This window comes from Pelobates fuscus, chromosome 3 (assembly GCF_036172605.1).
Source record: "Pelobates fuscus isolate aPelFus1 chromosome 3, aPelFus1.pri, whole genome shotgun sequence".
Classification (NCBI taxonomy): domain Eukaryota; kingdom Metazoa; phylum Chordata; class Amphibia; order Anura; family Pelobatidae; genus Pelobates; species Pelobates fuscus.
In genome coordinates, this window is record NC_086319.1 from 361,557,035 (window position 1) to 361,584,414 (window position 27,380).

Consider the following 27,380-nt stretch of genomic DNA (forward strand, 5'->3'; position numbering starts at 1 on the left):
ATGAATTGCCAATTTCAAGTCTGTAAGTCTACTTTAATGGCAGTTTTTAGAAAAAAAGGAATCCTAATAACACACGATAAAATAGGTTACCCAGAACATGCAGAATTTTAGATTTAGTAACCAATATGTTATACATATTGCCATTTAAAATGAATTTATAACAGGACTCATTTTTCATTCACCTTTGTCCTACAGTTCAAAGATCTTTCTTGAGAAAAGTGAAGGAATCTGGTTGGATCTAGGTCAAACATTTACAGGATGATATGCTTAAAGGGACTCTATAGTCACCATATAAAAGCAAGAAAGACAGGTCCCCCAGCCTTCCTTCTTGCTTTTATATGAACTTTCATTTATTAAAAATAATTTTCGGAACCTTTTTTCTATATTAAAAACTTACCTCCGTTCCAGCGCCGAGCTCCCAGCCATGCCGCGCCCCCTTTTTCGTCAAAATGACGAAATCATGGGGCCCAATAGGACGCTTCTCAGAGAGAAGCGTCATCGCGATGTGGTGCTTCTCGCTACATTGACAGCCGCCCTATGAAGAAACTCAGCGCTTTACCGCGCATGTGCGCGGAATGCGCGTTCGCGAGCTGAGCTGTCTGACTGACAGCTCAGCTCGCTTTCTATACCCGCCCCCCTCCTACTCCAAACTTTGCATGCAAACACTATATATAGAGATTTCTCTATATATAGTGTTTGCATACAAACACACATATTGTTAAACATACACACACACTTTAAATAAATATTATTAAACACATACACACTCTATTTCTACTTCTTTCTATTTATCTATATCTATCTATTTCTATCTATCTAATTCTTTCTATCTATCCATATCTATCTATTTCTATCTATCTAATTCTTTCTATCTATTTCTATCTATTCCTTTCATCCATATAAATCCCCAAATCCATCCACTCCCATCATCCATATCATCCATTCACTCCCATCATCCACATCCATCCCCAAATCCATCCACTCCGATCATCCATATCATACAATAATGGGGGGACCTACTGTCCCCCCCAGCCCCCACCCCTGAGCGGTGGGTGGGGGCCCTAAAATTAACAATAGGGGGGACCTACTTATAAAGCCTTGCCACGCCCTGCAATTAGGCTAAGAACACTCTGATTGGCTGGTTTAAGCCAATCAGAGTGCTCTTTGTCATTTTACACAGCGTGGGAAAATTCCAAAGAATTTTCCCACGCTGTGTAAAATGACACAGAGCACTGTGATTGGATGGCTTGAAATCCATTCAATCACAGTGCTCTGTGTCATTTTACACAGCATGGGAAAATTCTTTGGAATTTTCCCACGCTGTGTAAAATGACAAAGAGCACTCTGATTGGCTTAAACCAGCCAATCAGAGTGTTCTTAGCCTAATTGCAGGGCGTGGCAAGGCTTTATAAGCCTTCCCCCGCCCTGCAAAGCTCAGTCTGCGCGTAGCCCTCCATGGGTGAACATGGATTTTTTTTTTTTTATTGCGTCGCTTATTATGGCTTTTTATTTGCCCTTTTTTGGGGCTGAAGAAAGAAGATTTTAGAAGAAAGAAAACATTGAATGGTAAGTTGTTTTTACAGGTTTTTAGTTAAAGGTCCCCCCCTCATTATTTTTAGGGTGAGGGGGGTAGGTAGGGAGATTTTTTTTGGGGGGGGGGGGGGGGGTTAACTAGGGCCCCCCTCCCTTTGTATTTAGGGCCCCATCCCTTAAGGGGTTCAAGAATCATCTCAGGGAACTGTACCCAAAATGTGCAGCATATGTGCATAATCAGTGGACTTGACAGCATGGCATGGATTCACAGTACTTCAGGCAGTCCCTATCCAGGTGGGTCCACACCCTTTGGCGGAGCCAGAGGCACGATGGCTTCAGTAGCCCTACCCCTTGACCCCTCCAACTGACACCTCACTTGTTGGAAAGCCAAAATTGGGGGAGGTGTGGGGCTATGCACATACTTTATATATTTACATCATATAAATACATATAAAAGAACACTCCCAAGACCATAACCATTACAAGTTACCGCTGTAGCAATATGCAGTGGTTATGGTGTTAAGTACCAAAACAACTTTCTTCACTGCTAACATCACGGTGCACAAAGAACCTTTCATTCACTCTCATTGATTTGAGGCATCCCCACAAGCAGCATCTCAGACAGTTAAAAGTTATTCTGTCCTCCTTTTGGAAATAGACCGATCATACACTAAAATGAAAGTAGGTCCTCTTTTCACAGAAGTATCTTACCTCATTCCATCATTTCTAATTACAATTAACTATTTTTGATGATATCACACCCAACCCTAATCTTGATATCATGGCTTTAAGGATTGGTTCTGGCACATACGTATCTGCTTTGTGGTTTCATAATATGGATGTAGCAAGTCAATGATATGATGCGAATATGGAAGCCAGTGAAACAAGATCCCAATGTTACATATAGGAATGTGGAGGATCGCTAATGGAAAATATGCCCACAAGTCCAACGTTTTTCTTTTTTGGGGGGTTAGACTTGAAGATCCATAGATGTAGATGGTGTGAAAAGGAACTGCCGAATAAATGCCGAATAAAACTTTAATTTGTTTACAAACCCGTGTTATTGACTCAATGTTCACTTTTCCAGTTCACGAAGGCAGGATTGGAATGGTCTCTATCAAACTCAAAGAAGGCAAGAACTTCGATGGTGAAAAGCTCTATGCAAAAGTAGTGGAATATTTGCCAAATTATGCCAGACCTCACTTTGTGAGACTCCAGGTAAAGACGGAATGTTACTAATTTAAACCAATTCCATTCTTAAATGTATTTTTCAGAGTGTCCTAAAACTTCAGCACATTACTAGACTTGTGAGAAAAACACTTTCTGACCCAGTAACAAGAAAAGACAACATCAATAGAATGAATTCATTAAAAATAGGCACATCATCACTTGATAATTTAGTAAAAAATAAAGTCAGACAACAGAGAGAGATTGCTTAAAGTGGCACTCTAGAAATTTTCCGTTCTTTGTATCAATATATAAAGTATCAGCGTGGCTTCAGACGGATCCAGCTATTTATTTGTGTTTACAGTTTATATAATGCTCTAATGCAGAGTGCTTTAAAAACTAAGAACAAATGAAGATGGGTTTAGAGACACAGGGAAATATAATTACACGTTTCACGAATGTACACTTCTCCAAACATGCTCACAACTCCGGGTCAGAAAAGGTTAAAAATAACCATTTGTCTGAAATAGACTGAAAATTATGATAGAAAATCTTTCTTAACAACACCCATACTTAACTCTCGTACCAAAAGCTGTCACCAGCAAGGCAAGTTATAATAGTGTGCCTTAAGTTTTCCAAGAAAATTAGATTAACAACCCACAAAGCACAATATACAGGTGGTAATCAAAAAATTAAAATGTGCAAAAGTTAATTTTTTTCAGTAATGCAACGTAAAAACTATTTGTCATTTGTCATAAGTGCGATGATTATGGCTTATTATAGCTCATGAAAACCCCAAATCCACAATCTCAGTAAATTAGAATATTACATGCAATCAATAAAACAAGGAGTGTACACAGAACAATATCGGACCTCTGAAAAGTATAAGCATGCATATGGACTCAGTACTTGGTTTGGGCTCCTTTTGCAGCATTTACTACCTCAATGCGGCATGGCATGGAAGCTATCAGCCTGTGGCACTACTGAGGTGTTATGGAATACCAGGATGCTTCAATAGCGGCCTTCAGCTCTTCTACATTGTTTGGTCTCATGTCTCATCTTTCTCTTGGCAATGCCCCATAGATTCTATATGGGGTTCAGGTCAGGCGAGTTTGCTGGCCAATCAAGCACAGCAATCCCACGGTCATTGAACCAGGCTTTGATGCTTTTGGTAGTGTGGGCAGGTGCCAAGTCCTGCTGGAAAATGTAGTCAGCATCCCCATTAAGCTCGTCTGCGGAAGGAAGTTTGAAGTGCTCCAAAATCTCCTGGTAGACGGCTGTGTTGGCCCTAGACTTAATGAAGCACAGTGGAGCAACACCAGCAGATGACATGGCTCCCGAAATCAACGCAGACTGTGGAAACTTCAAACTGGACTTCAAGCATCTTGCAGTGTGTGCCTCTCCATTCTTCCTCCAGACTCTGGGTCCTTGGTTTCCAAATGAGATGCAAAAGTTGCTCTTATCAGAAAAAGAGGACTTTGGACCACTGAGCAACAGACCAGGTCTGTTTTTCTTTAGCCCAGGTAAGACGCTTCTGACATTGTTTGTTGTTCAGGAGCGGCTTGACAAGAGGAATACGATATCTGAAGCCCATGTCGAGGATCCGTCTGTGTGTGGTGGCTCTTGATGCACTGACTCCAGCCTTAGTTCACTCCTTGTGAAAGTCCCCAACACATTTGAATGGCCTTTTCCTGACAAACCTCTCCAGGCTGCGGCCATCCCTGCTGTTTGTGCACCTTTTTCTTCCACACTTTTCCCTTCCACATAACTTTCTATTAATGTGCTTTGATACAGCACTTTGGGAACATCCAACTTCCTTCGCAATTACCTTTTGATGGTTTTCTGCACAACTGTCAGGTCAGCAGTCTTCCCCATGATTGTGATTCCTACTGAACCAGACTGAGAGACAATTTAAAGGCTCGGAAACCCTTTGCAGGTGTTATGGCTTCCTTAGCCGATTAGAGTGGGACACTGTGAGCCTAGAATATTGCACCTTTTCACAATATTCTAATTTACTGAGATTGTGGATTTGGGGTTTTCATGAGCTGTAAGCCATAATCATCGCACTTATGACAAATCACGGCTTGAACTATCTTGCTTTGCATATAATGCGTCTCTCATATATTAATTTCACATTTTACATTGCATTACTGAAATAAATGAACTTTTGCAAGATATTCTATTTTTTTATGCAATTTAAAAACACTATTAAATCAGTCTCTTTGGGCAATGTAATTATTTACCAGTTAAAGGCAGAACTTAAAAAAATAAAAGAAAAAAAAATAAGTCACAGTGCATGCATAAGAAAACTAGATGGCAAACAATTGAATTACACCAACAACAGTAAAAATAAAAAGAAGAAATGAACAGAAATCCTGATTACCCATTTAGAAATTACAGTAATGTAATGGGAGCACTGATAGAAACTGTCACTTTCCGAGCCAACCCAAAATAAGGTACAAGGGAAGGCGTACTGGTACGAAGTCTAGATTGCTAGAAGCCCTTAACCTCCACTCTCCTCCTTTTGTTGGATTTAAACACTTATCGATATGAAAAAATAGGTTAATTTCCAGTTGTATGTCTGCCACAGAAATCGGTCTTACAATTTGCAATTTATCCATTTCATAAACATCGTACATGGCCAACCTATGACATCATATATAGTAGAGTTCCACAATTCCTTAAAAATGAAAGTCATGGTTACTCCTGTAGGGTATGCTGTTGTTATGAAAATGTATACGTGGAGGCAAGATTATTAATCTCTGGGTTATTAGGATTTTCTGGTTATACTCATTGGCAGAAAATCATCCCCTGACTGCTAATGGTCACTTAGCATATCAAAAGTGGCAGATGTCTATGAAGCAACACAAGCAAATGGTGTGTAGTCATCTATTCTAGATTAAATAAAAGAAAATAAAAAAAATAATGGATAAGCCGACATGCAAGTTGGGTGTACAATTTCAAAGCTGGCAGAGAAACATGGCTGAGGCCTTTTCCCTGTGATCTGCCACATAGCACATTCGTATACAACCAAACTACCCCTTCCCATGCTGCAATCCACGCTATTGGGAAATCACCAGGTAATCAGTCCATGTTTATACTACGCACATCACACTTTAAAACTCTTTTTTAAAAGTGAAACAATGAAACATGCTTGCTGGGCATTACAACATGCACTTATAAAAGAAGTACAGAACCCTGCCCATGGACTTCAATGTCTGCAGCACTTCCTACAAAGTGCTAAGCAACGCATCCTGTGAGCTTACAATCTAATTTTAGCTAGCGAGAGCAGTGACTTTTTTTTTGTTGTCTAAAAGCTGCAAAATTATTTTGACAAAAAAAAAAATCCAGGATGGCGTGTATAGACTGATAGCATCATAATCACTAAACCCAGTTGTATTGGTTATGGTACTTAGACCTGTGATGTGTGAGAGATGTGTGTGGCACAATGGGTATTCTTTAATGTGTGTTACATATGTTCTGAGGTCATCGTTTAATGCACTTTCAGTAAGGGCCAACGTGTTTTATCTTTACCAAACAGGACGCCATAGAAGTTACTGGAACATTCAAGCAACGCAAAGTGGATCTTGTACAGGATGGATTCAGCCCCCTCGTTATTAAAGATCCTTTATACGTATTAGATGAAAATGAAAAATGTTATAAGCCGCTGGACCTGAGTACTTACAATGCACTTGTGGATAGAAAATCAAAACTCTAATAGTTATGTGATGTTTGTCTTGAGTAATAAATTGTTTATCTGAAGTAGAACTGTCTCTAATACAAAAAGTCTCTAATACGTTATTTTAATGAAATATGTGACATTATGTGCTTGGGTTGATGTTTCCCAGTCTTGTTTAATTGGTCTTTTTTTAAATACATGTGTATTCAGTGAACAATTACAGAGGTATCTAATAGCATGATTAGCCACCTCCAACACCTTGGGATTTTGGGTACCGAAGGCTACTGCGCAGTGTAAATGGAACAGGCCTAGTGTAACAAGTATATTTATTGCAACACCACAGTTCACTAGCCATGGGCTCTACTAGGGCATGATAGTTTTAACTTATATGGCTAAACAGTAAACTGGCTCTATAGTGAACAGAATTTGTGACCACTGCCTTCTTTGACCTATGAGCCGTTCTCGTATTCTGTTTTATTGGGAAAGAAATCACAATCACTTAGCGCTAACATATTCCACAACAAGGTAAAAAAAAAAAAAAAAAGACATTTAATTCTAACAAAACAGGTTTTACATACGGGGAACAGTAGGTAAAGAGGGCCCTGCCCAAACAAACGTACAATCTAAAGATGAAAATTAAGGAATGACTAGATATTTTGTGTGCTGCAATATATAATGTGGGACTCCCAGATATTTGAAAAACATTTATTTTTGTAGTCTTGTAGGCATGGTTTGCAGGAAACACTGGGATCATGGGGCAAAATAACTTACAGAGCAATTTGTGATTGATTTATTATGGATCCTGGATCCCCTTTGTGTTATTTTGTTTTAAAAAGTGAGCTGCCCTGAACTAAAGGTAAAAATGGCAAGACATTTTTCATTCTATTTATTAGTTACATAGCTGAAAAGAGACTTACGTCCATCAAGTTCAGCCTCACATTTGTTTTTTGCGGCAACACAGTTTGAAGCACTTCCAATTTTGCAACAAACTAGGAAAAGAATCCCTTCTTGACCCCAGAATGGCAGTCAGATTAATACTTGGATCAAGAAGCTATTACCCTACATTGAAAAATTATATCCTTGACTATTCAGTTTTTGCAAGTATGCATCTAATTGCTGTTTGAACATCTGTAGGGACTCTGATAAAACCACTTCTTCAGGCAGAGAATTCCATATCCTTATTGTTTTTACAGTAAAAAAAACAACAACTTTCTTTTGCCTTAAACAAAATCTTCTTTCTTCCAGTCAAAATGCATGACATTGTGTTCTATGTAAAGTCCGGTTTGTGAACAGATTTCCACACAATGGTTTGTATTGGCCCCGGATATATTTGTATAACCTTTCTTCATAGCTGATATGTTCCATTCCTTTTATTAATTTCGTAGCCCGCCTCTGCACTTTTTCTAGTGCCATAATATCCTTATATATTCACGACGACTACGTAGACTTTTTTTTTTTTTTTTTACTACAACTCACTGTTAAGTGAACAAGCACCATTTTATGTTTAAGACACTGGCAGTGATATTTAGATTGCGGTTATTCATTGCAACACAGTTTTCCGCTATGAAGATTTGAATGTAGAGTTTAGTACAGTGTTTAGGCAAGTAAAATGAATAATGGGGTGCAGCCTGTATACAATTTATAACAAGCATTTTTTTTATCCATTCATTTTCAATACAATGCTTGAAAACAAAAGTTTACATATTGTGTAGAAAAATGTTGACTTGAATACCAATCTGGAATTTAACCATATTTTGCAATAAATCATAACTTTTGTTTATTTTCGAATTTAACAATTCTTAGTTTGTTTCATAACTCACAATTACACACAGTTTAGTGTCAGTTTTGGCAATTGTAGAAGTTCTGAATCAAAAGAAATTTAGGGTTTTAACAGAATATGTCTGTTCCACCAAAATGACCTCTTTCATATTAAGTGCACCAAAAGGTATTATTATCTTATCTTGTTCAGGAGAAATAGGGCTTTAATTTCACATCAAATGTTTATATTTGAAACATAATTTATTATGAATAAAATTTTTAAAAAAATGTAAGAAATTAAGAAATGTTATTTCCCAAATTTGCATGGCATGTTAACGTGCATGTCCCAATACCGTTAGCCTTTACTGCAATAAAATACACATATTTGTATGCTGTAATGTCCCACGGCTACCGTGATGCCCCCATTGTACAGGTTTCACGGTGTTTTGGAAACAGTCAAATAAAGAGCTTGCCCATTTTTACACACTGAAATTTGTCAGATTGGTTTGCTGTGCCAGTGTTGCCTTTGAGACAGTATGGAAGCCCAGGCATGAAAATTACCCCATTCATGGCAAACTATTTGTAAACTTAGACAAGCCAGTGTATTCTAATTTGGGGTACGTTTACTCTTTTTTAGTGGCCATAAGTCATAAACCCTGCCCAAAGCTAGTGTTCATATTTGTTTTTTGCACTTTTCACACAAAAATAAATACACTTTCTTTTAAGATATCACGGTCATATGTTGTACTGCTCTAGAAGACTCATATTTTTGTTCTGCGATATCTCACGGGTATAACAGTACCCTCAATGTACATTTTGGGTTTTTAGAAAGCTACAGCGTCAAGTATAGAGCTTGCAAATTAAACTCTCTGGATGTTCTGCCTGGGTTGTCAGGCTGGTCCCCCAATATATGTATATATATATATATATATATATATAATTATATATAAATAATACAAAAATACAGTTAGAATGAAATCATGATCACATAACTTGGATCGGCTGGATTACAGATAGAAAGACTGCCTCGGTTGTCAAGCACGTCCCCCAATTGCAATCTCCATGGAGGGTAAGTATTTGGGCTGTAGGGAGAGCCAGATCCTTACAGTGTGCTATGCCACCCTATGCGCATTAAAGTCCTCCTTTTGCACGCCCTAATGTCAGGAAAGGGTTAACAAGGAAACACGTGGCTTGTCAAATGAAACAGTATAAATGAGATACGTACATATATTTAAAAGGTTTGAAGGTCTTGGGTTCTAAATTACAATTAAAACTTCAAGTTCCAGTGGCAAACCTCGCCTGTTCAGGAAGCCCAATTAAAAATATGTGCCAACAAGATATGGAATGTACGTATTTATTCTGGTACGTATGTATTTTCCAAATTAGACGGAGCTACACACAGAATACAAGTAATATTTTTGTTCTGCAGACTTTCATAATGATATTTATTCATGATTTTATAAAGTCATTAACCTTTTCATATACAGAGTTATTCACTAAAGTGTGAATTCACAGTGAATTTCAAATTTAATACAATAGTACCAATATCGGATAACAGAGGACAACACCAATCGCAGGAAACATGTAATAAAGGGAGATCTGGGTACTTGGACGATTCTCTTGAAGTTGTTGGTTAATAGCTGGTTGGCACATGCTGCCCATTAACACTACAGATTCATGGATTTTTCTCTTCGGAACAGGAACAGTCAAAACTCTGAAAGGTGTTAAGGGCAGTTTTCTCCTCTTTCCATTAATCTCCGTAGCACTAGTAGACCAATCAGAACCTCGTGGGGTGTACAGGACATATTCTCATCCATTAATTTAACTATTCAGAACTAGTTCACTAGCTTGAAACCTGCAGGACGTACAGGAAAGTTTGCTCAAATTATCTTTTCAGAAGTAGAAGAACAGTCAGGACCTTGAAAGGCGTAAATGATAGTTTCACTCCGCTCTCCTCTAGCGGAAGCGGCTGACTGCTATAAGGGCGTTCGAGGAGATCACACCTGCAAGGGACACAACATAGTAAATTCAAATTACAATTAAAGATCTCTAGCCCGCCTTTACAAATACTTAAGAGTTTCATTTTCCTAAACAAAATGATTACTGCATATACTGCCTATCTTGTAGAGAAAATAGTTTTGCCTTTTGATTTTGAAACTGTAGTAATAATGGGTTTAAAGGAACACTCCATCCACCTTAATAACTTAATTAATATGAAGCCAGGAGGCCTCAGGGACACTCTTACCTTAGGGAGTTTAACCCACCAGAGCCTGCCTTCAGCGCTAGATCTGCAGTTCAGGATTCTGAAATAGAGTTTCAGGAAGCGTGGAACGCCGTCGTACAAGGCCAGCACTCAGCACTTCCCGACACTTAATTCCAGAAGTTGTTATGGTGACCGGAGTATTCCTTTAACATATAATACAAATAAAATGTGCAAAGACATTTTCTCAAAAAATCAGTATTAGATTGGCAGATGTCCAAAGCAATCACTTTTTATGTGATATGTTTATTTGAAAGGATTTAATAAAATAATCAGCTGATCATCACACAATGCTTCGATTTCAATGCATACATAATTTAGAGAATGATCAGGATGAAAATATACAAGAAGTATAACTCTTGGCAGGAGCTGAGCGCAAAGAGTATTATTAGAGGTGGATAATCTGTTCTACACAAAAGAGATTGAATAAGGAGAAACTCTGCGTGACAACCAACGATCTTTACAGATATCTGCCATGGTTTATGAGATCTGCCTTGAAATTAGTAGCCTTTACCCTCACTATAAAGTACATCAAATCTGTGTGACCTGCTGATAATAACTAGGGTCATGGTACTGCTATTAAACACTCCAGAGGTAACTTTATACAACGATGTAGTGTTGGTGACACACACAGAGTACAATTCTGCACAGGAGGATGTCAGGGTTATTTACTAAAATGTGCATTACTGAAAATTTAAAGTGAAGTTAAAATTTAAGGCCAAAGTAGCCGAACTGGAAGATTAGTTAACTTGGAGAATATTTCCAGTTTGGCTACTTTTCCTTAAATTTGAAATTCACTTTGAACTCATATTTGAACTTTGACAATTCTCACTTCAGTAAGTAACCTTGAAATTCTCATGCACAGAATTATACTTTGTGTGTTTCACCAACACTACATAGTTTTATAGTTACCTCCTACGTGTATAACAGCTGCACCATGACACTGGTTTATCTAATTTTCTATGTTTACCTATAGTGTACAAACAGCCCATATGCTTTAATAATCAGCACCAAGTGAACTGTTGTAAAAGTATCTAAAATTCGATAATTTTGCACAGTAAATAAAGAAGTCATAAAACACATTTTTTATTTTACGCCTTTAAATAGGACATATTTCTTGTGTAAACAAGAGAAACAAACAAACACTATAATCAAATTCACGAAAGGAAATTCAGAAATTTCACTTGCATTAAAAATAGCCATACGGTCGGCCCACATATATTAGGCAGACAGATTTATCCATGTATAGTGGACTCCTAAGCAAATATCATTCCAGACAAGCTCCCAACTTTTAGAGTTACTGACTTTCACACTTCTTATACCAAGATAAAAAGCTTAAAGTGTGTAAGTACTTAGACAGTCATGTCTCATGTCATATGCTTAGAATATAATAAAAGTTTGACAAGTGCACAAAGCTCCATTCAGCATTTGCCCTTCAGAATCTTTCCCTGAGCTTGCTGGACATCCTTGTTTTACCAGGAGCAAGTGAGACTTGAATACCAAAGAGCTCATTCACTTTTACACATAAACATATCTTACATGCAATAAACTACTTTAACCAATAACAAGTAATACCATCATAATAATCTAGTCTTTAATGATCATGTTCCAATATAGAATGTGCACATCATTAAAGAAAGCAGGGCTGCAGGAAGCTTGATAAGGTGGGCACTGGGGAAGCCAGCTATTCTATGTCGCAAGCAGGTCTTGTAAGGTGTCTTTGGAACTAATAAATTGTGACGGTTCCACAGGTAAAAAAGTATTCCTGTTCCAGGCGTGCAGGAAGAAATAAAATATTTTTTATTAATGCCTTTACATACCGGTAGATTGATTTTTAAATTGGCCAAAAGGTAAAAGGGGAGGAGTAATACACCTAGAATTCCTACAGTCACATCTGCCCATCATCCTGTAGATCTTACTGGGCAGTCTTCGAAACTAGAGATGGCACAAAAGGTATAAAAGCTAGGAAATGTGCTAGGAAATAAGCCGCGTGCTTATTATGGGACAAGATACGGTAAGTAAGATTTAAGTAAGTTGATCTTTTCCTTGCTAAACCCTCTGGGAACTGAAGATACAATTACTGTACTAGTAAAGTGAGTAACTAGGATTTTCTGTTCATTTCTCCTTTTTATTTTTAACTGTTTGTTTATAATAAATAAGTTTTCATCTATTTTTATGTATGTACTGGGACTATTTTTGTTCATAATAACTATTCCTTAATTAAGTTCTGCCTTTTTTGCTTGAAGCAACCTAAGGCACTCAATTGTTAAATTGTCTTGGTGGTGGCAACTTTTGATACTAGAGTTAAGTGTGGGTGGTCGTAAGATTGACTTTTTATCATTAATTTTTGTGAAAATTGTGATTTTTTTTTTTTTTTTTTACCTTTTCACCTCCAGAACAAAGTGATGGGTATTCTGGGAGCAATGTGATCCATGACAGGAGGTGTCAGGCATTAAGGTTACTCTGTCTGGCTTGACAGAAATGTACCATTTCCTACTTATTTAATGTATGAGTAATTACATACATTTTTATATTCTGATTTTGGAGAGAATGAAGAGAATGAAGCCTCTCTGGTTTATTGTCGATTCCTCCTTCCTTTGTGTTCATTTGAAAATGAAACACTTCAAGAAGATGGTGCAATCATTCAATTAGATCCAGTTATTTAAATCATACTCTATACACCCTGACAAAATTAATTCTGATTACATTGGGGTATTTCCTATTCCTAACAGAGGTAAACAAAAGGCAAGACTACTTACAAGAAAACCTCTTGCACAGGGAGTGATGTCTGCAGCCAGGTGTCCACAGTGCTGCCAAAGGATTCATATAATCTCAGTACCAGAGAGCCAGGCTGGTTCTCTGCCTGGAGAACAAATTGAATTAAAAAACAAATATTACAATTCCACAGTAGAGACAGGAAAATGAACGAACGCTAATTTGCATTATAATCAGGACTATTAGAAGCTACGACAAAGCATTCTAATGCAAGTAATCAAAGCAGTTGAGACAGAAGTAAGATATTACAGAAAAATCTACAGAAAAAGTTTTGTTGCAATGGCAAAACAGAATATGAAACGTAAAGTTTGGCACTTAGTGATAATGCAATCGCCTTGAAGGTGCCTCCCCTAATGGCAGTGTATGTATGCGCACACACTCTCTCTCAACTAACTGGGAAGGCTACCCTAGGAAGCTGTTTATTTAAGTAAAGTTAAAAATTATTTTCCACTTTGTTTTTTCACCGAGCACCTTTGGGTGTAGACTGGTGGATATTTTGGCTTTACAATTTCAGGGCTATCTCTGTCCATGGGCTACAAAATTAAATAGCTAGCTAGCTCAAACATCTATACACATGCACAACTGGATCATTACAGCTCTCTTTGGTATACAACTGATTCTTTGTAACAATAACAGTCGTCACACCACTTATAGTCATTGTTATCTGATAGCTGGATGTAACAGATCCATGGAATGGAAGCTTCGGAATGCAGTTACCTGTTTAACCGTTTCTAGGATTACGGCTGGTGAAAGGACAGTAAAGGCGCTCCAAGAACTGGTTTGTGATCCCACTGTTGAGGTGGTAATAAGTGGAATACAGAAGCTATACGCATGTTGAATAACCCCGGCCTCCTGAAATGATCCTGTAGGTTAGACAGACAGGAGAAAGTCATAACAGAACTTATTAAAAAATGCATGTAAAAATAGCTAAAACAGAACAGAGATTGCTACATTTTAATCTGAATTCTATAAATACACAATGCCATATTGTGTTTATAGTCGCTATGTGATTTTTCTGATGTGTGCGTGTGTATAACAGAGTTCCACAAGAATAATATAGCAATGTGTCAAATTGTGGTCAGATGCATACATACCTGCATGTGGCATAAGTGCGTAGGAAAACTCATGATGCCCCATATCTGCTGTGGCATCTGGGGACTTTGGAGCTCTTAGGCTATTGAGAAAGAAAAAATATATATACAAAATATTTATAAAAATTACATTGTCTGCATTTATTGGGTGTTTAGTGCCCTCGAATCCACCTCCTAAAGGAAAGTGCCACCCAAGACAAAAATGTGAACTGTAAATGCTTGGATATGTATCAGTCCTGATCAAGCTTACTTCGGACATTTGATATATTTCAATAATAATAATAATAATAATAATAATAATAATAATAATAATAATAAATAAATAAATAAAGAAATAAAAAAAAACACATTAATGAGAATCATCCAAATTATCTGCCACAATAACAGTATACACAGTAAGAATTCTAAACGTATGCATTAAACAGAGATATTGGCTTAAAGAACATGTCATGTGCAAAACATTCATGAAATGGGTATTATGTTACAGGGATTTTGATACCCTAAGAACTTAATAAAAATCGTTAAAAATGCAATACATTCACATGTGGTGGGAATGCCCAGAAGTGCTGGAAAAAAAAATGATTTGCTGAGGGATATTCTTGGTAGGGACGTTAAATTAGATCCTTGGGTGTTTTTATCAGCTAGACCAGGCATAGGCAACCTTCGGCTCTGCAGATGTTTTGGACTACACCTCCCATGATGCTCTGCCAGCATTATGTGTGTAAGAGCATTATGGGGGATGTAGTCCACAACATCTGGAGAGCCGAAGGTTGCCTATCCCTGAGCTAGACCCATGGATGATTGGACAAAACTGAACAAAATTTAGTACACAAGTTGAATCTGGCAGCTAGGAGGGCTCTAGCACAGGTATGGCTTCAAAGCGAGACCCCTTCCGTTGAAACCGTCATTCATAAAATGAAGGATACTTACCTCATGGACAAGCTAATGGCCTAGGTGAGCGTACCATGAAGGCATTCAAAAAAGTCTGGAGCCCTTGCATGGCCAGCGATGTGGGCGGTTAGGGGATGAGCGGGGTGGGCTCAGGAACCCGCCTCACCGCTCGTTCACTATTCACATCTCGCGAAGTCGCAGGTTTCATCTTTTTTCCCCTACTTGGTGGGACTTTAAAGGATCCCTCCGGGGGATATTGCCCGGGCTAGATCTCATTTAAGAGAGATCCTTGTTGGGTGCCTTTAGGCGCACCTCAGCTAATTGCTCCTTTTGCTCCTCCTGGGGCTCCCTCCCACCCCCACCTTCTCCCCCTCTTCCCTCTGACTCTCATATGTGTGTTGTAAGAGAAATTTATATACTTTTTGCATTATGACAATTTTTTTTTTTTTTGCTCATTGTGTATTGGGTTGTCTAATTGTAATTGACATGTCTATGGATGACCGTCTTGGCAAAAATAAAGAATAAAATAAAATTTAAAAAATGCAATACATTAAGCATACATTTTTTACATTATTACATTACACCACAAACATCATCATGCTTGAATTAATACAAAACTGACATACAGTGATAGGCTCAGAACATTCCCCAGGGCAGAACAACCGTATTTACAGTCATTAAGCAATGCAACCCCAAAACCGTGCTCGGAAATGTCCATCCATCGGTGAGCCCAAACCTGCAGGATCGGAGAAAAACATGTACATTAAGAATGTCTCCATCCACAAAAAACTCTCCAACTGCATCTATCTGCATGGTTACTGAAGATTTTTAATGTTTGCAATGCGATCACCTCGTAACGAGCCCAGTCCCAAGACGTGTTTCTGTGAGTCGGCCTCTGAAGGTGCCCAAACTGAATCTCGTACGTTGCGTTTGAACTGTGCACTTTGGTTGGAAATTCAACTTTCAAAAACTTGTGAGCCTCATGCCATGTTACCTGTGAAGACATTCGCAGACAGGCTATTGAAAGCTAAAGAGCTAAGAGAATACTAAAACAATGAAAAGTAAGTTGTGAAAATGGAACTTGTCTTAAAGGGCAATCCCAGACTGCATAAAAAAAAAAAAAAAAAAAAAAAATTATTAATTATAAAACTGCTTGATTTAAGACATGTGCCCTTTTCTTTTTTACTCTACCTGGACCCTTTACACTTCAATCAAAAGCAGGCAGGCTGCCAACAGTCAAGAAAGCAAATAGTAGTATGTTTTATGTTTAAAAAAAACTAGAAATGCATTCAACTTAAATAAATGTTTAGCATGAAGGCAGCTAACATTTGAATAAAGATAAAAGAAAAGAAACAAGTAAAGATGTTGGATCATGCTGTCATGTACCTTGGTGTTAAACCTGATGTAAGGACAAGCAGCATCAAGGACAATCTCCTGCTCAATAGAGCTCTTCTCAGTGATTTGCAAAGAGAAAGTGACGACTCCTCTTAGTCCTTCGTTGGTGCTAATCTCCACTTTGCGCACAATATTTGTTAATGGCTTCCTGCAATCATAGAGAAATGTAATGGCTACTAATGAAGACCGCATGGCCATGAGATGTGGCTAACCAATTCCTTACCTGGTTTCTAGATGATAGTCCATCACATCCCAGGCATCCCAGTAAAGTGGGATATCATCAAACATTACAAACTGGTTTCCGTAACAGTTTTCAGGTACAGATTCTCTGACAAAGAAATTAAAAGACTTTAATTGCATACTTTGGAGAGTTTTTTTAGGCAAACCATACCCTGTTAGTATTAATGTTTCATTATTAACAAGGTGCAAACATTCTATGTAATCCTTCACAAGGGAAGAACTCAAAATGAACACTTATTTTTTTTTTAACCATTTCCTCTTCCAAATCCATAGCCACTGTTCTAATAATCAGTGAGGTGTTGTAATCACTTATTCTTGCTAATCAAACCCAGTCCTAACCATACATTTTTTAAATAATAATGCAGGAAGCAGTGTAAGTCGTACCTACCTATTAGAGGCTAGCAATTTTACTGATGTTAAACGACCCACTGAATCAATGCTGGCACGCAGGATTCCGTTCTCCATTATTATGGAGTTATCTTCCTGATGAAAAACAGAAAATGGGCACATAAAATCAATCTCAGATTAATGGAGATCAAACGATAAAAAGAAATGGAAGCTTTGTCAACACTGTAGAAAAAAAATGCAATCCGACCAGCAAGTTATTTTTAAAAGAAGAAAAACTACCACAACGTGAGGACATAGTCTTAAATTAGAGGGGCAAAGGTTTAAAAATAATATCAGGAAGTATTACTTTACTGAAAGGGTAGTGGATGCATGGAATAGCCTTCCACCGGAAGTGGTAGAGGTTAACACAGTAAAGGAGTTTAAGCATGCGTGGGATAGACATAAGGCTATCCTAGCTATAATATAAGGCCAGGGACTAATGAGAGTATTTAGAAAATTGGGCAGACTAGATGGGCCGAATGGTTCTTATCTGTCGTCACATTCTAGGTTTTGAAGTTGGAGACAAGCAATTGTTGGTTAGAGCGTTAACCCTTTGTCTGCCACATGAATAAGCAATACACTAATGTTTTATTAACTGTACACACGTGTCACTCAAACAGAAATCTATGGTTAGTGCTCCTTTCTGAAAATAGAATCCCCAAACTAATATAATTCTTAAACATTAAAGACATTCTGAAACTTTCAATGTGGAGCTTACCTGTCTTAGTACTCTGACAATGTCACAGGGTAACACACTCTCAGGACCTACGACATAACCCATACTTGGCACCTTCACAAAGCCTTAAGGGAAAAAAAAAAACACAAATATAAGTTAAAATACAGGATTTATTGAATGATCACATATTGAAGATATACTAAAAGTCTCATAACATTCGAATACATACTGATCTTAAAGTGGGAGTTTCACCCATAAATGTATTTACATGAACATCTTTAAAAGATTAATGGAAATAGTTTACTCTTATTTTCTTGAGTGGAGATGGCAATTTTTGATTTACATTTAATAATTTAAAGAAAACGAAAAAACACAAGGCTGCAAAGGCAGTGTGATATCAGCAGCCAATCAGAGCTTATGATTTGCAGAGGAGTTCCCAGCATTCCACTGTGCAAGAAAAAGGAGAGAAAAGAGAAATGGTACTTTGAACGCTATGGTGATGCTCTGGACCTATTGAACATTGGTTTGAAATCCTTTTTTTTTAACCCCTTAAGGACACGACTTCCGGAATAAAAGGGAATCATGACGGAATATTTCCGTCATGTGTCCTTAACCCCTTAAGGACACGACATGTGTGACATGTCATGATTCCCTTTTATTCCAGAAGTTTGGTCCTTAAGGGGTTAAGGGGTTAATATATTTAGTAGAAGACAAAAAAAACAACTGCTGAACCAATTTTAAATGATCGGAGGCATAGATTATTTTTATGTCACGGACCATTTCTAATGACAGAGACATTTTAAAAGGTATATTACAATATGTTTGGGAGAATGGCTTCATCAGATTCCAGGTGGGACATCGGACATCTCTGTCCAGAAGAGTGCAGATCCAGGAACATCTAAGATTCTAAGATATTGTGCAGAATCCTCAGACTAAAAATGAGGAATATACCAAAATATTCCCTGAAGGTGTGAGAATATCAATATATTTAGATAACGATAGATACACACATACAGGTAAATTTACACCCAACCATCCATCACACACTATAGATTATGTATGTTGTGTTTTATGCACATAAACACTATTTATTCACATTTACAATTTTCTTAATACCCATTTTTTGATGCCCTGAAGTCCCGGGGAAGGAAACTAGTTCCATTCGCTCCCATGGCAATGTGTTTATAACAGTTATCGGCTGGTCGAAGGAAGGTTGTGAAGAGGAGGGCAGTTTCAATAAGGCCTGAATAGATTCATTGAGAAGCTTGGCACCTTCTGTTCGAATTTCTGTTTTTAAAAAAAATGAAAATGGTGATGGTTCAAAAAAAAAAAAAAATAATAATAAATATGATTATTTTAATTATTTAATTATAATAAGTTATACATTACAAATGATTCTACTGCTGAAATAAAAAGAAAGGCTATAAGAAATGATTGTCAGGCAGTTCAGTTTTAGCACAAAGTTTCCATATTTGGGGAGGGAGATTCCTGCATTCTTACAGATTTGAACTTTTCACGCTTAGCATGAGGACGTCCAGCATCTTCAAAATCCCCATTAGAAAGCATTAATTAAATGCTTTACTATGGGAGTGTTCTAATGCGTGTGCCACATTGGGTTCCCCCAACGGTGTGACATTGTGGGAAGAGGAGACCAATCCAGTGCCGAGGGACTTCAGTACTGGAAACAGGTATGTGAAAAACGTGTTTTTAACACACATTGTGTGAGTTGGCTGTGGAGGCTAAGGGACACTATAGATTTAGGAATGCCATTTTGTATTCCTAACACTAAACTGTTTCTTTAAATACTTTTACAGCTAGGTACAGGCATTACGAACAATAAAAGAAGTAGAATGTTTTGTTTGTTTTAGTTAGTTATGTACTATTTTTAGTTGTGTACTATTTTTTCCCACTCCGCAAAAAAGACCATAATATATCTGGCTAGAAAATCAAAAGCAATATGCAATAATAATGCAGCTCAATGAGAAGTCTTTACAAGGTAGGTGTTATGGGCAATTCCTTGTCTCTTGAGCTTATTACCTGCTTCCACTAAGCTAAACTATGAGGAAGTAACAGCACTGATATTTTGATTGACAGCAAAGGGGGTGTAACAAGGTACATTTATAAAAGTGCCAATTTCTATTCAAAGCTGTAGATTTTGTAAAATGGAAAAAAGAAAGAGGATACAATTCACACACAACATTTCAGCTAGGTTAAGTGCTTTTATGTGTGGAGTGTCCCTTTAATTTAATTACATCTAGTGTATTCATTTACAAGTGTAAAAAAGGAATACACATACAGCTAGCCCTGATTTAACTGGCTAGTATAATCAAACACATGGGGGAGGTTTAAGTATACTATCCACATGTTTTCTTTTTCTGTTTGGGTTGCCCATGGGATGCAGCCTTCACCTGATTGTCACTCTGTACAAAGTTTGCCCATCTCTCTTCTGTGTCAACCTTTGGTCAAACTTGAAATTGCTTTTAAAACTTATCTCCTTACTGTTAATGTATAGATGATAAATATTAAATAATTAGCTATTAGATTAGACTACATTACAAAAAGAATAATACTAATGTCCCTTGTTATGTGGCATATTTACCAAGAACCATTTAATGCATTTATTTAGAACTTGTTCATGTCTGCAGAATACAGGGAATATTATGTAAAAGGTGAACTGTGGTCAACAGAAAACTTCCGAACGTTCGAGTAAAATAAGTGAATTTGAAAGCAATTCTCCCACACAGCTCTTTCTCTAACACAGCTAACTTTACATGTGAAATATCTTACAATTAAATGAACACTATAGCTATAGGCATCCAAACATGTATTCCTAACACTATATTGTCTCCTCACTATTTAGATGTTCACCCTCCTTCAAGGGTTAAAGGGATTTTCTAGTGCCAGGAAAACAAACCGTTTTTTTTGCACTACCAAATCCTACAGTGCCCTGCCCCCCCCCCCCCCCCCCCTCCCGTCCCCCATCCCACGTCGCTGAAGGGGTTAAAACCCCTTCAGTCACTCACCTGAATCCAGCACCTATACCCCTCGGCGCTGGGTCAGGCTCCGCCCATGCTCCTCCCCCACCATCAGCCGACAGGAGAGACCTAATGCGCATGCGCAGCAATGGCCGAGCTCGCATTAGGATTTCCCCGTAGGAAAGCACTTTCCTATGGGGATTCCGGTGGCGCTGGATGCAGAGCGTGAGGACGTTGAGCGTTGTTTAGATGACCAAAAGTCGTCAACGCACCCGGAAGTCCCTCTAGTGGCTGTCTCGTAGACACTAGAGGAGAACTGTCACCTGAACAACTTTAGCTTAATGAAGCAGTTTTGGTGTACAGAACATACACCTGCAGCCTCACTGCTCAATCCTCTGTCATTTAAGAGTTAAATCCCTTTGTTTATGAACCCTAGTCACACCTCCCTGCATGTGACTTGCACAGCCTTCCATAAACAAACACTTCCTGTAAAGAGAGCCCTATTTAGGCTTTCTTTATTGCAAGTTCTGTTTAATTAAGATTTTATTATCCCCTGCTATGTTAATAGCTTGCTAGATCCTGCAAGAACCTCCTGTATGTGATTAAAGTTCAATTTAGAGATTGAGATACAATTATTTAAGGTAAATTACATCTGTTTGAAAGTGAAACCAGTTGTTTTTTTCATGCAGGCTCTGTCAATCATAGCCAGGGGAGATGTGGCTAGGGCTGCATAAACAGAAACAAAGTGATTTAACTCCTAAATGACAGAGAATTGAGCCGTGAAATTGCAGGGGAATGATCTATACACTAAAACTGCTTTATTTAGCTAAAGTAATTTAGGTGACTATAGTGTTCCTTTAACCCTGCAAGGTAATTATTGCAGTTTCTCAGAAACTGCAATAATTACCACTATAGGGTTAGCACACAGACCACTTTGATGAGCTGAAGTGGTCTGGGTGCCTACAGTGTCCCTTTAAAAAAAAAAAAAAAATGCATTACTTACCTTAAATACTGCTGCATACTGGTCTCTCCGCTGCAGCCCCATCGTCTCAGCTAAGATGCCAAACTTGATGATCTCAGCCAATCTAATGCTACCCTATAAAAGGTGTATTGGGAGGCTACTGCGCCAATCAAAATGCGCTCAATGAGCCACATTTGATGACTAACCAAGTCATACTCAGTTATTCACCACAAGTGCCTCTGGTGGCTGTCAGGAAGATTAGAGGTATGTTAGCTGCAAAATAGTAACGTTTTACATTGCAAGGCTAAAAGTACAGGACCCTTGAGACAAAGTGGTCTGGGTGCCTACTGTGGTCATTTATGTGATCCACAATGCACTGTTTAGTAAATAACAGCATTTATTTTTTTGCAAACAAATGAAGGACAAATTAGGTTACGAGTGATTGTATGTTGGTTTCTTTATTTGTGAAATAGACACTCACCATTATAGTATGACAGAGCATCCTCTACAACCTGTTCAATACAGCTACCAGGCAGCACATCGTGAAACTGATTCAGCAGCAGGAGCCTGGAACATATAAAAAAACAACAAAAAAACAGAGGTTAAAAGAAATTAAATCTGAAAGGCCAGCAAAATGTTGGTCGTGCAGCACTGCACTCTGCAAATAATCATGTGCTTTACCTTATTAAAATATTTCTATTTTATTGAAAAGTCTCATATGTGCAAACCTTTCTTTGGTGCAGTTTGCATAATGTTAAGTACTTGTTATATCCATTATCCCAAAGCAAATCTTCATTTTAAGCAACAATGATAATAAAAGCATGTTCTCTACGTGTTGTGTCAAAAATAAAGTGATTTAACTCCTAAATGACATGGCACTGAACATTAAGACTCTAGGGGCATGGATCTATACACTAAGATTCTTCATTATGCTAAAGTTCTTATGGTGTTTAGAGTCCCTTAATAGGAACACTCCAAGCACTAAAACTATTACAGTTGATGTAGTGATAATGGTGCCGGAAGTGTCTGGTGCCCCACCATTGTCAGTAGTCAAATGGTTTTTTAATAGCTTGATTTCTAACCTGGGGTCCACAAGGGCCTCACCCCACCTCCACTACTAATGCTGGAGTGCTGGATGTCCCTAAGAAGGAACTTCCGTTACTTATCTAACGGTATGACTACGAAAAAAGGGGAGCATCAAGGCTCATCAGGCACCGTAATTACTACAGAGAGCTGTAATTATTATGGTAAATTAAATTAATCTGCAAAGGAGAATTAGTAGAAGAATTACCAAGTAATCAGACTGGCATTTTAGTAATATTTGCAAAGGTAAAAATTTAGAGGAATTTGGAGAAACAGTTTGCAACGTCCGGTGCACACTAATATATGGGTGAGAGGGATAGTGTTATTTGCAGAGCAGATGTTGAACTGGTGGCGATTATAGAACTGGCACGGCATTATGTGAGCCAAATAAAATCAGTATCCCAAATATTTACTGAACAGAGAATGAGGAGAAGTAGTTGGTGCCTATAAGTCCAGAAAAGGTAGCAGGTAGAAGGATCTTGCAATGAATAGGTAACTGGATACCTTAAATTAGGTAATTTGAGTCGAAGATCAAATCATACAGGAGATCGTCAGGAAAATCACAAAATGCTCATCACATGTACATGCACAATTCTCTCTAGTAATTTAGAGGAGAACTGAAGAACAGACACTGGGTGGCACATGGATACAAAGGATACGTAGAAAAATGCAAAGTTATGCACTTCAGAGTTAAGAATGCACAAGCAATTTACACCCTAAATGGTAGTGAACAAGGGATAACCACACACGAGAAGGATTTGGGAATGGTTATAAACAACAAATTAGGTAGCAATATGCAATGTCAATCTGCCGTTGCTAAGGCCAGTAAGGTTTTGTCATGTATAAATAGGGGCATAAATTCTCGAGATGAAAATATAATTTTGCCTCTTTATAAATCGCTGGTAAGACCACACCTTGAATATGCTGTGCAATTTTGGGCACCTGTTCTAAAGAAAGATATCATGGCACTAGAAAAAGTGCAGAGATGAGCTACAAAATTGATAAAAGGAATGGAGCATTTTAGTTATGAAGAAAGGTTAAAACATTTAAATCTCTTCAGTTTGGAAAAACGGCGCCTGAGAGGGGATATGATAACATTATAAAAATATATTCGGGGCCAGTACAAACCATTATCTGAAAATCTATTCATAAACAGGGCTATACATAGGACACAAGGTCACACATTTAGGCTTGAAGAAAGGAGATTTCATCTAAGGCAAAGAAAAGGTTTTTTTTACAGTAAGAGCAATAAGCATATGGAATTCTTTGCCTGAAGAGGTGGTTTTGTCAGAGTCTATACAGATGTTTAAACTGCAATTGGATAAATACTTCCAAAAACATAACATACAGGGATATCATTTCTAATTAGTGGGGTAATAGCTGCTTGATCCAAGGAGACATCTGACTGCTATTTTGGGGTCAAGAAGGATTTTTTTCCCTAGTTTGTTGCAAAATTGGAAGCGCTTCAGACTAGGTTTTTTGCCTTCTTTTGGATCAACAGCAAAAGCATATGTGAAGAAGGCTGAACTTGATGGACGCAAGTCTCTTTTCAGCTATGTAACTATGTAACTATGATTAAAGAAAGCCTTACTACTTTCCTTTTCTGATGAAAAACTGCACGCTTAAAGAGAATAGAAAAAATACAGCAAACACAGATAGGACACGGACGATGACGTTCTGGGAGCTAGATGACACTGGTGTTGAGGTGTTATAAAGGTTTTGTGAGTGCCAGGCCATAGAAGTGGAGGATGGCCTTGCAGTGTATTAAATAGCATTGAAAGTTGGGTTTGAGAAATAAATATAACTGCAGTACAGAAGACATTTTGAAGGGTCACACATTGGGAAGATTTATCTAGCTTTTTTCCCCCTCTGTGCAGCACCAACACTCAGACACTAGCGTAGTGCAGTTCAGACCATTTCACCATGTTATTTGGACTGGCACGACACTAGAACACATTCCCATCCTGGCACCTGCTTCCTGTAAGGCCTCTGCACCAGTGTACCATTTTCACCTCCCTGCTTCTAGTTAGCATACTCAGGGCTGTCCACAGAGGCTCATGTTTACTTTATTAACAAAGAATATTTAAGTTTATCAATTCAGTTGAGTGAAGACAAAATAAAGCCCGCTGGAACTTTTAAAAGAACTTCGCCAGCCAAATGTTCTTGATAAACTGCTTTGAGTGGAACAATGGCAAGCAGAATTAGAACCTTTTTAATATATACTAATACCTCCACAGATGCTGCAGCTTTGCACTGGGATAACTGAATGTGCTGTTCTGTGCAAGAGCAAAAGAGCTGAGGATTTCCACATCATGGAGTAGCTCCTCACACTTCCGGTTCCCTTTCTTTATCTAAAAGTTAAACATAAAGATTTGTGGTTTCTTCTGATGAGTAGTCTTAAACTGTAATTAAGATTCTGACTGCTCAATGTGAACTATCAATTACTGTCAATTGCACCAGTCATTACAGAACAAAAAAAAAAACACATTTATACATACATGAAATATTGCAGCATCCACTTACCTGTGCTTGAGTGGTGTAAGTTCCATTGTGTAACTCAAGAAACAATTCTCCAACCCAAGTGCAGAGCTGAGATGTGTCTGTTTCCACTGCAGAAAAAAATTGATCCGGAGAAGACATTTTGACTCTAAAAGCAAAAAAATTATATTTACATTGCGGCTGGAGATTTCATAGTCGTTGAGTGTGGGTCTATAGACACACACACAGTGCATTCACAAATTACTTAACTGTAGCGTAAGGCTGCAACTTGTTTACTTTATTTCTCACATCAATCTACACTCAATACCCTATAATGACAAAGCACAAACCAGAAAAAAACTGAAATATCACGTTGACATACCGTAAGTGTTCAGACCCTTAACTCAGTTCTTAGTTGAAGCTTATTTGGCAGCAATTGCAGCCTCAAGTCTTTTTGGGTATGATGCAACAAACCTTATACCCCTGGATTTGGGTAGCTTCTGTCATTCATGTCTGCAGATCTTGTCAAACTCTGTCAGGCTGGATGGGGACCATCAGTGGACAGACATTTTCAGGTCTTCCAGAGATGTTCGATTGTGTTTAATTTCAGGCTCTGACTGGGCTTCTCAAGAACATTCAGATAGTTCTCCCTAAGCCATTCTTGTGATATTGTGTCTGTGTGCTTATCCTGTTTGAAAGTGAACCTTCAGTCGAGTCTGAGGTCCAGAATACTTTTGACCAGGTATTCATTAAAGATATATCTGTGTTTTGCTGTGTTCAACTTTTCCTCAACCCTGACGGGTCTCTGCTGCTGAAAACCATCCCAAAGCATGATGCCGCCACCACCACGCTTCACCATTAAGATGGTATTGCACAGATGATGAGCGGGGCATGGTTTCCTCCAGACAGGAGTCTAAATTGAGGCCAAATGGTTCGATCAATATTTCATCAAATTAAGAATGTTGTTCCTCATTATAAGGAGAGGCTTCCGCCTGGCCACTCTGCAACACTCCATCGATCTGGACTTTATGGCAGTGATCGTTATTGTAACAGAGCTCCACTACTCCGACCGAGTACCTCCACCAAGTCTGCTTCCTTGTAGCTATCAGGGACCCCGAAACACTTCAGACCCAGATGCCGAGGCTTGACTGGGATCACATAGGGCCTTTTCCACCCTGGACCAAACACCAGACGACACATGGTTAAGGTTAAACAGCAACTCTTTAATGAAACAGCACACATAGTTTAAGCCCCCAACAGCCTCATTTACATACAATAGGTTACATAGATTACTATAGTACAAGGAAGGGTGGGGTCAGACAATAGCAAGGGCTGATGGGAGATTGAGGAGGGACAGAGCAGCTAGATTTAACTGGTCTGGCAGTGTCCCTGGGACAACGCCCTGCTGGGGAAACAATAGGACAGGAAAAAGGGGGAGGGGGACCAGCAATACATTCAACATACCCTGCACAAATAATAGGCACAATGTGACAAAACACAAAAGGAATTTGGGAGCCCACCCATAGTGTCTGTCTTCCATCCCCAGTGATGGTGACTACCGTCACATATCTTCCCCCCCAAAGGTAGACTAACCAGGTACCAGACCTCCAATCAGTCTGTGCCTGAGTTAGTCGGGTAATAAGTCCCAAAAAGTCCATCCATCCTGGCAGCCTTCTCGACAAAGTTACACATAGTTTGTAAGTTTGTCCCGGTCGGGAGCATGGAGCCCTCATAGCCGATCAGTCTGTGGAAGTCTGGTTTGGGCAGGCCAGACTGGGCTTCTCGGTCACCCTGTGCCTCTAATAAGCACAGGGTGACTTAGACATAAGAGGACACTTGGAAGTGGAGAAAGGGAGTTCCCAGTGAATCTGCCATGGCCCCCTTCCCAAACTCAAACCTATCCCCATATGACTCCACTCTTAGGGGGGGCCACTGTGACCCCCATAGACCCCAATAGCAATTCTGAAACCCTGTAGCTCCAGCTCAGAATAGTTTCCAGCATATTTCTCCCCCTTCAGAAGGAGACCAATA

At 38.5% G+C, this 27,380-nt stretch overlaps 2 protein-coding genes across 2 annotated transcripts in view; one reads left to right on the forward strand and one right to left on the reverse strand.

The window, feature by feature from the left end:
• LOC134603372 (long-chain fatty acid transport protein 2-like) overlaps positions 1-6,468 on the forward strand; it is a 46,562-nt gene extending 40,094 nt beyond the window's left edge. The window contains exons 9-10 of the mRNA XM_063449266.1: positions 2,621-2,751; positions 6,242-6,468. Of these exons, the coding sequence (XP_063305336.1) occupies positions 2,621-2,751; positions 6,242-6,418 (308 nt within the window). The 3' untranslated portion in view covers positions 6,419-6,468. The remainder of the gene's footprint in view (positions 1-2,620; positions 2,752-6,241) is intronic.
• A 3,007-nt stretch (positions 6,469-9,475) lies between these two features.
• The window catches only part of MAN2C1 (mannosidase alpha class 2C member 1), a 53,820-nt gene continuing 35,915 nt past the window's right edge, over positions 9,476-27,380 (reverse strand). Inside the window, exons 13-26 of the mRNA XM_063449263.1 lie at positions 25,395-25,518; positions 25,101-25,222; positions 22,270-22,355; positions 18,969-19,139; positions 17,895-17,977; positions 17,178-17,272; positions 16,773-16,877; positions 16,541-16,697; positions 16,005-16,148; positions 15,781-15,890; positions 14,267-14,346; positions 13,890-14,035; positions 13,157-13,260; positions 9,476-10,140 (exon numbers count right to left, since the gene is read on the reverse strand). Coding sequence (XP_063305333.1) covers positions 10,023-10,140; positions 13,157-13,260; positions 13,890-14,035; positions 14,267-14,346; positions 15,781-15,890; positions 16,005-16,148; positions 16,541-16,697; positions 16,773-16,877; positions 17,178-17,272; positions 17,895-17,977; positions 18,969-19,139; positions 22,270-22,355; positions 25,101-25,222; positions 25,395-25,518 — 1,645 coding nt within the window. The 3' untranslated portion in view covers positions 9,476-10,022. The remainder of the gene's footprint in view (positions 10,141-13,156; positions 13,261-13,889; positions 14,036-14,266; positions 14,347-15,780; positions 15,891-16,004; positions 16,149-16,540; positions 16,698-16,772; positions 16,878-17,177; positions 17,273-17,894; positions 17,978-18,968; positions 19,140-22,269; positions 22,356-25,100; positions 25,223-25,394; positions 25,519-27,380) is intronic.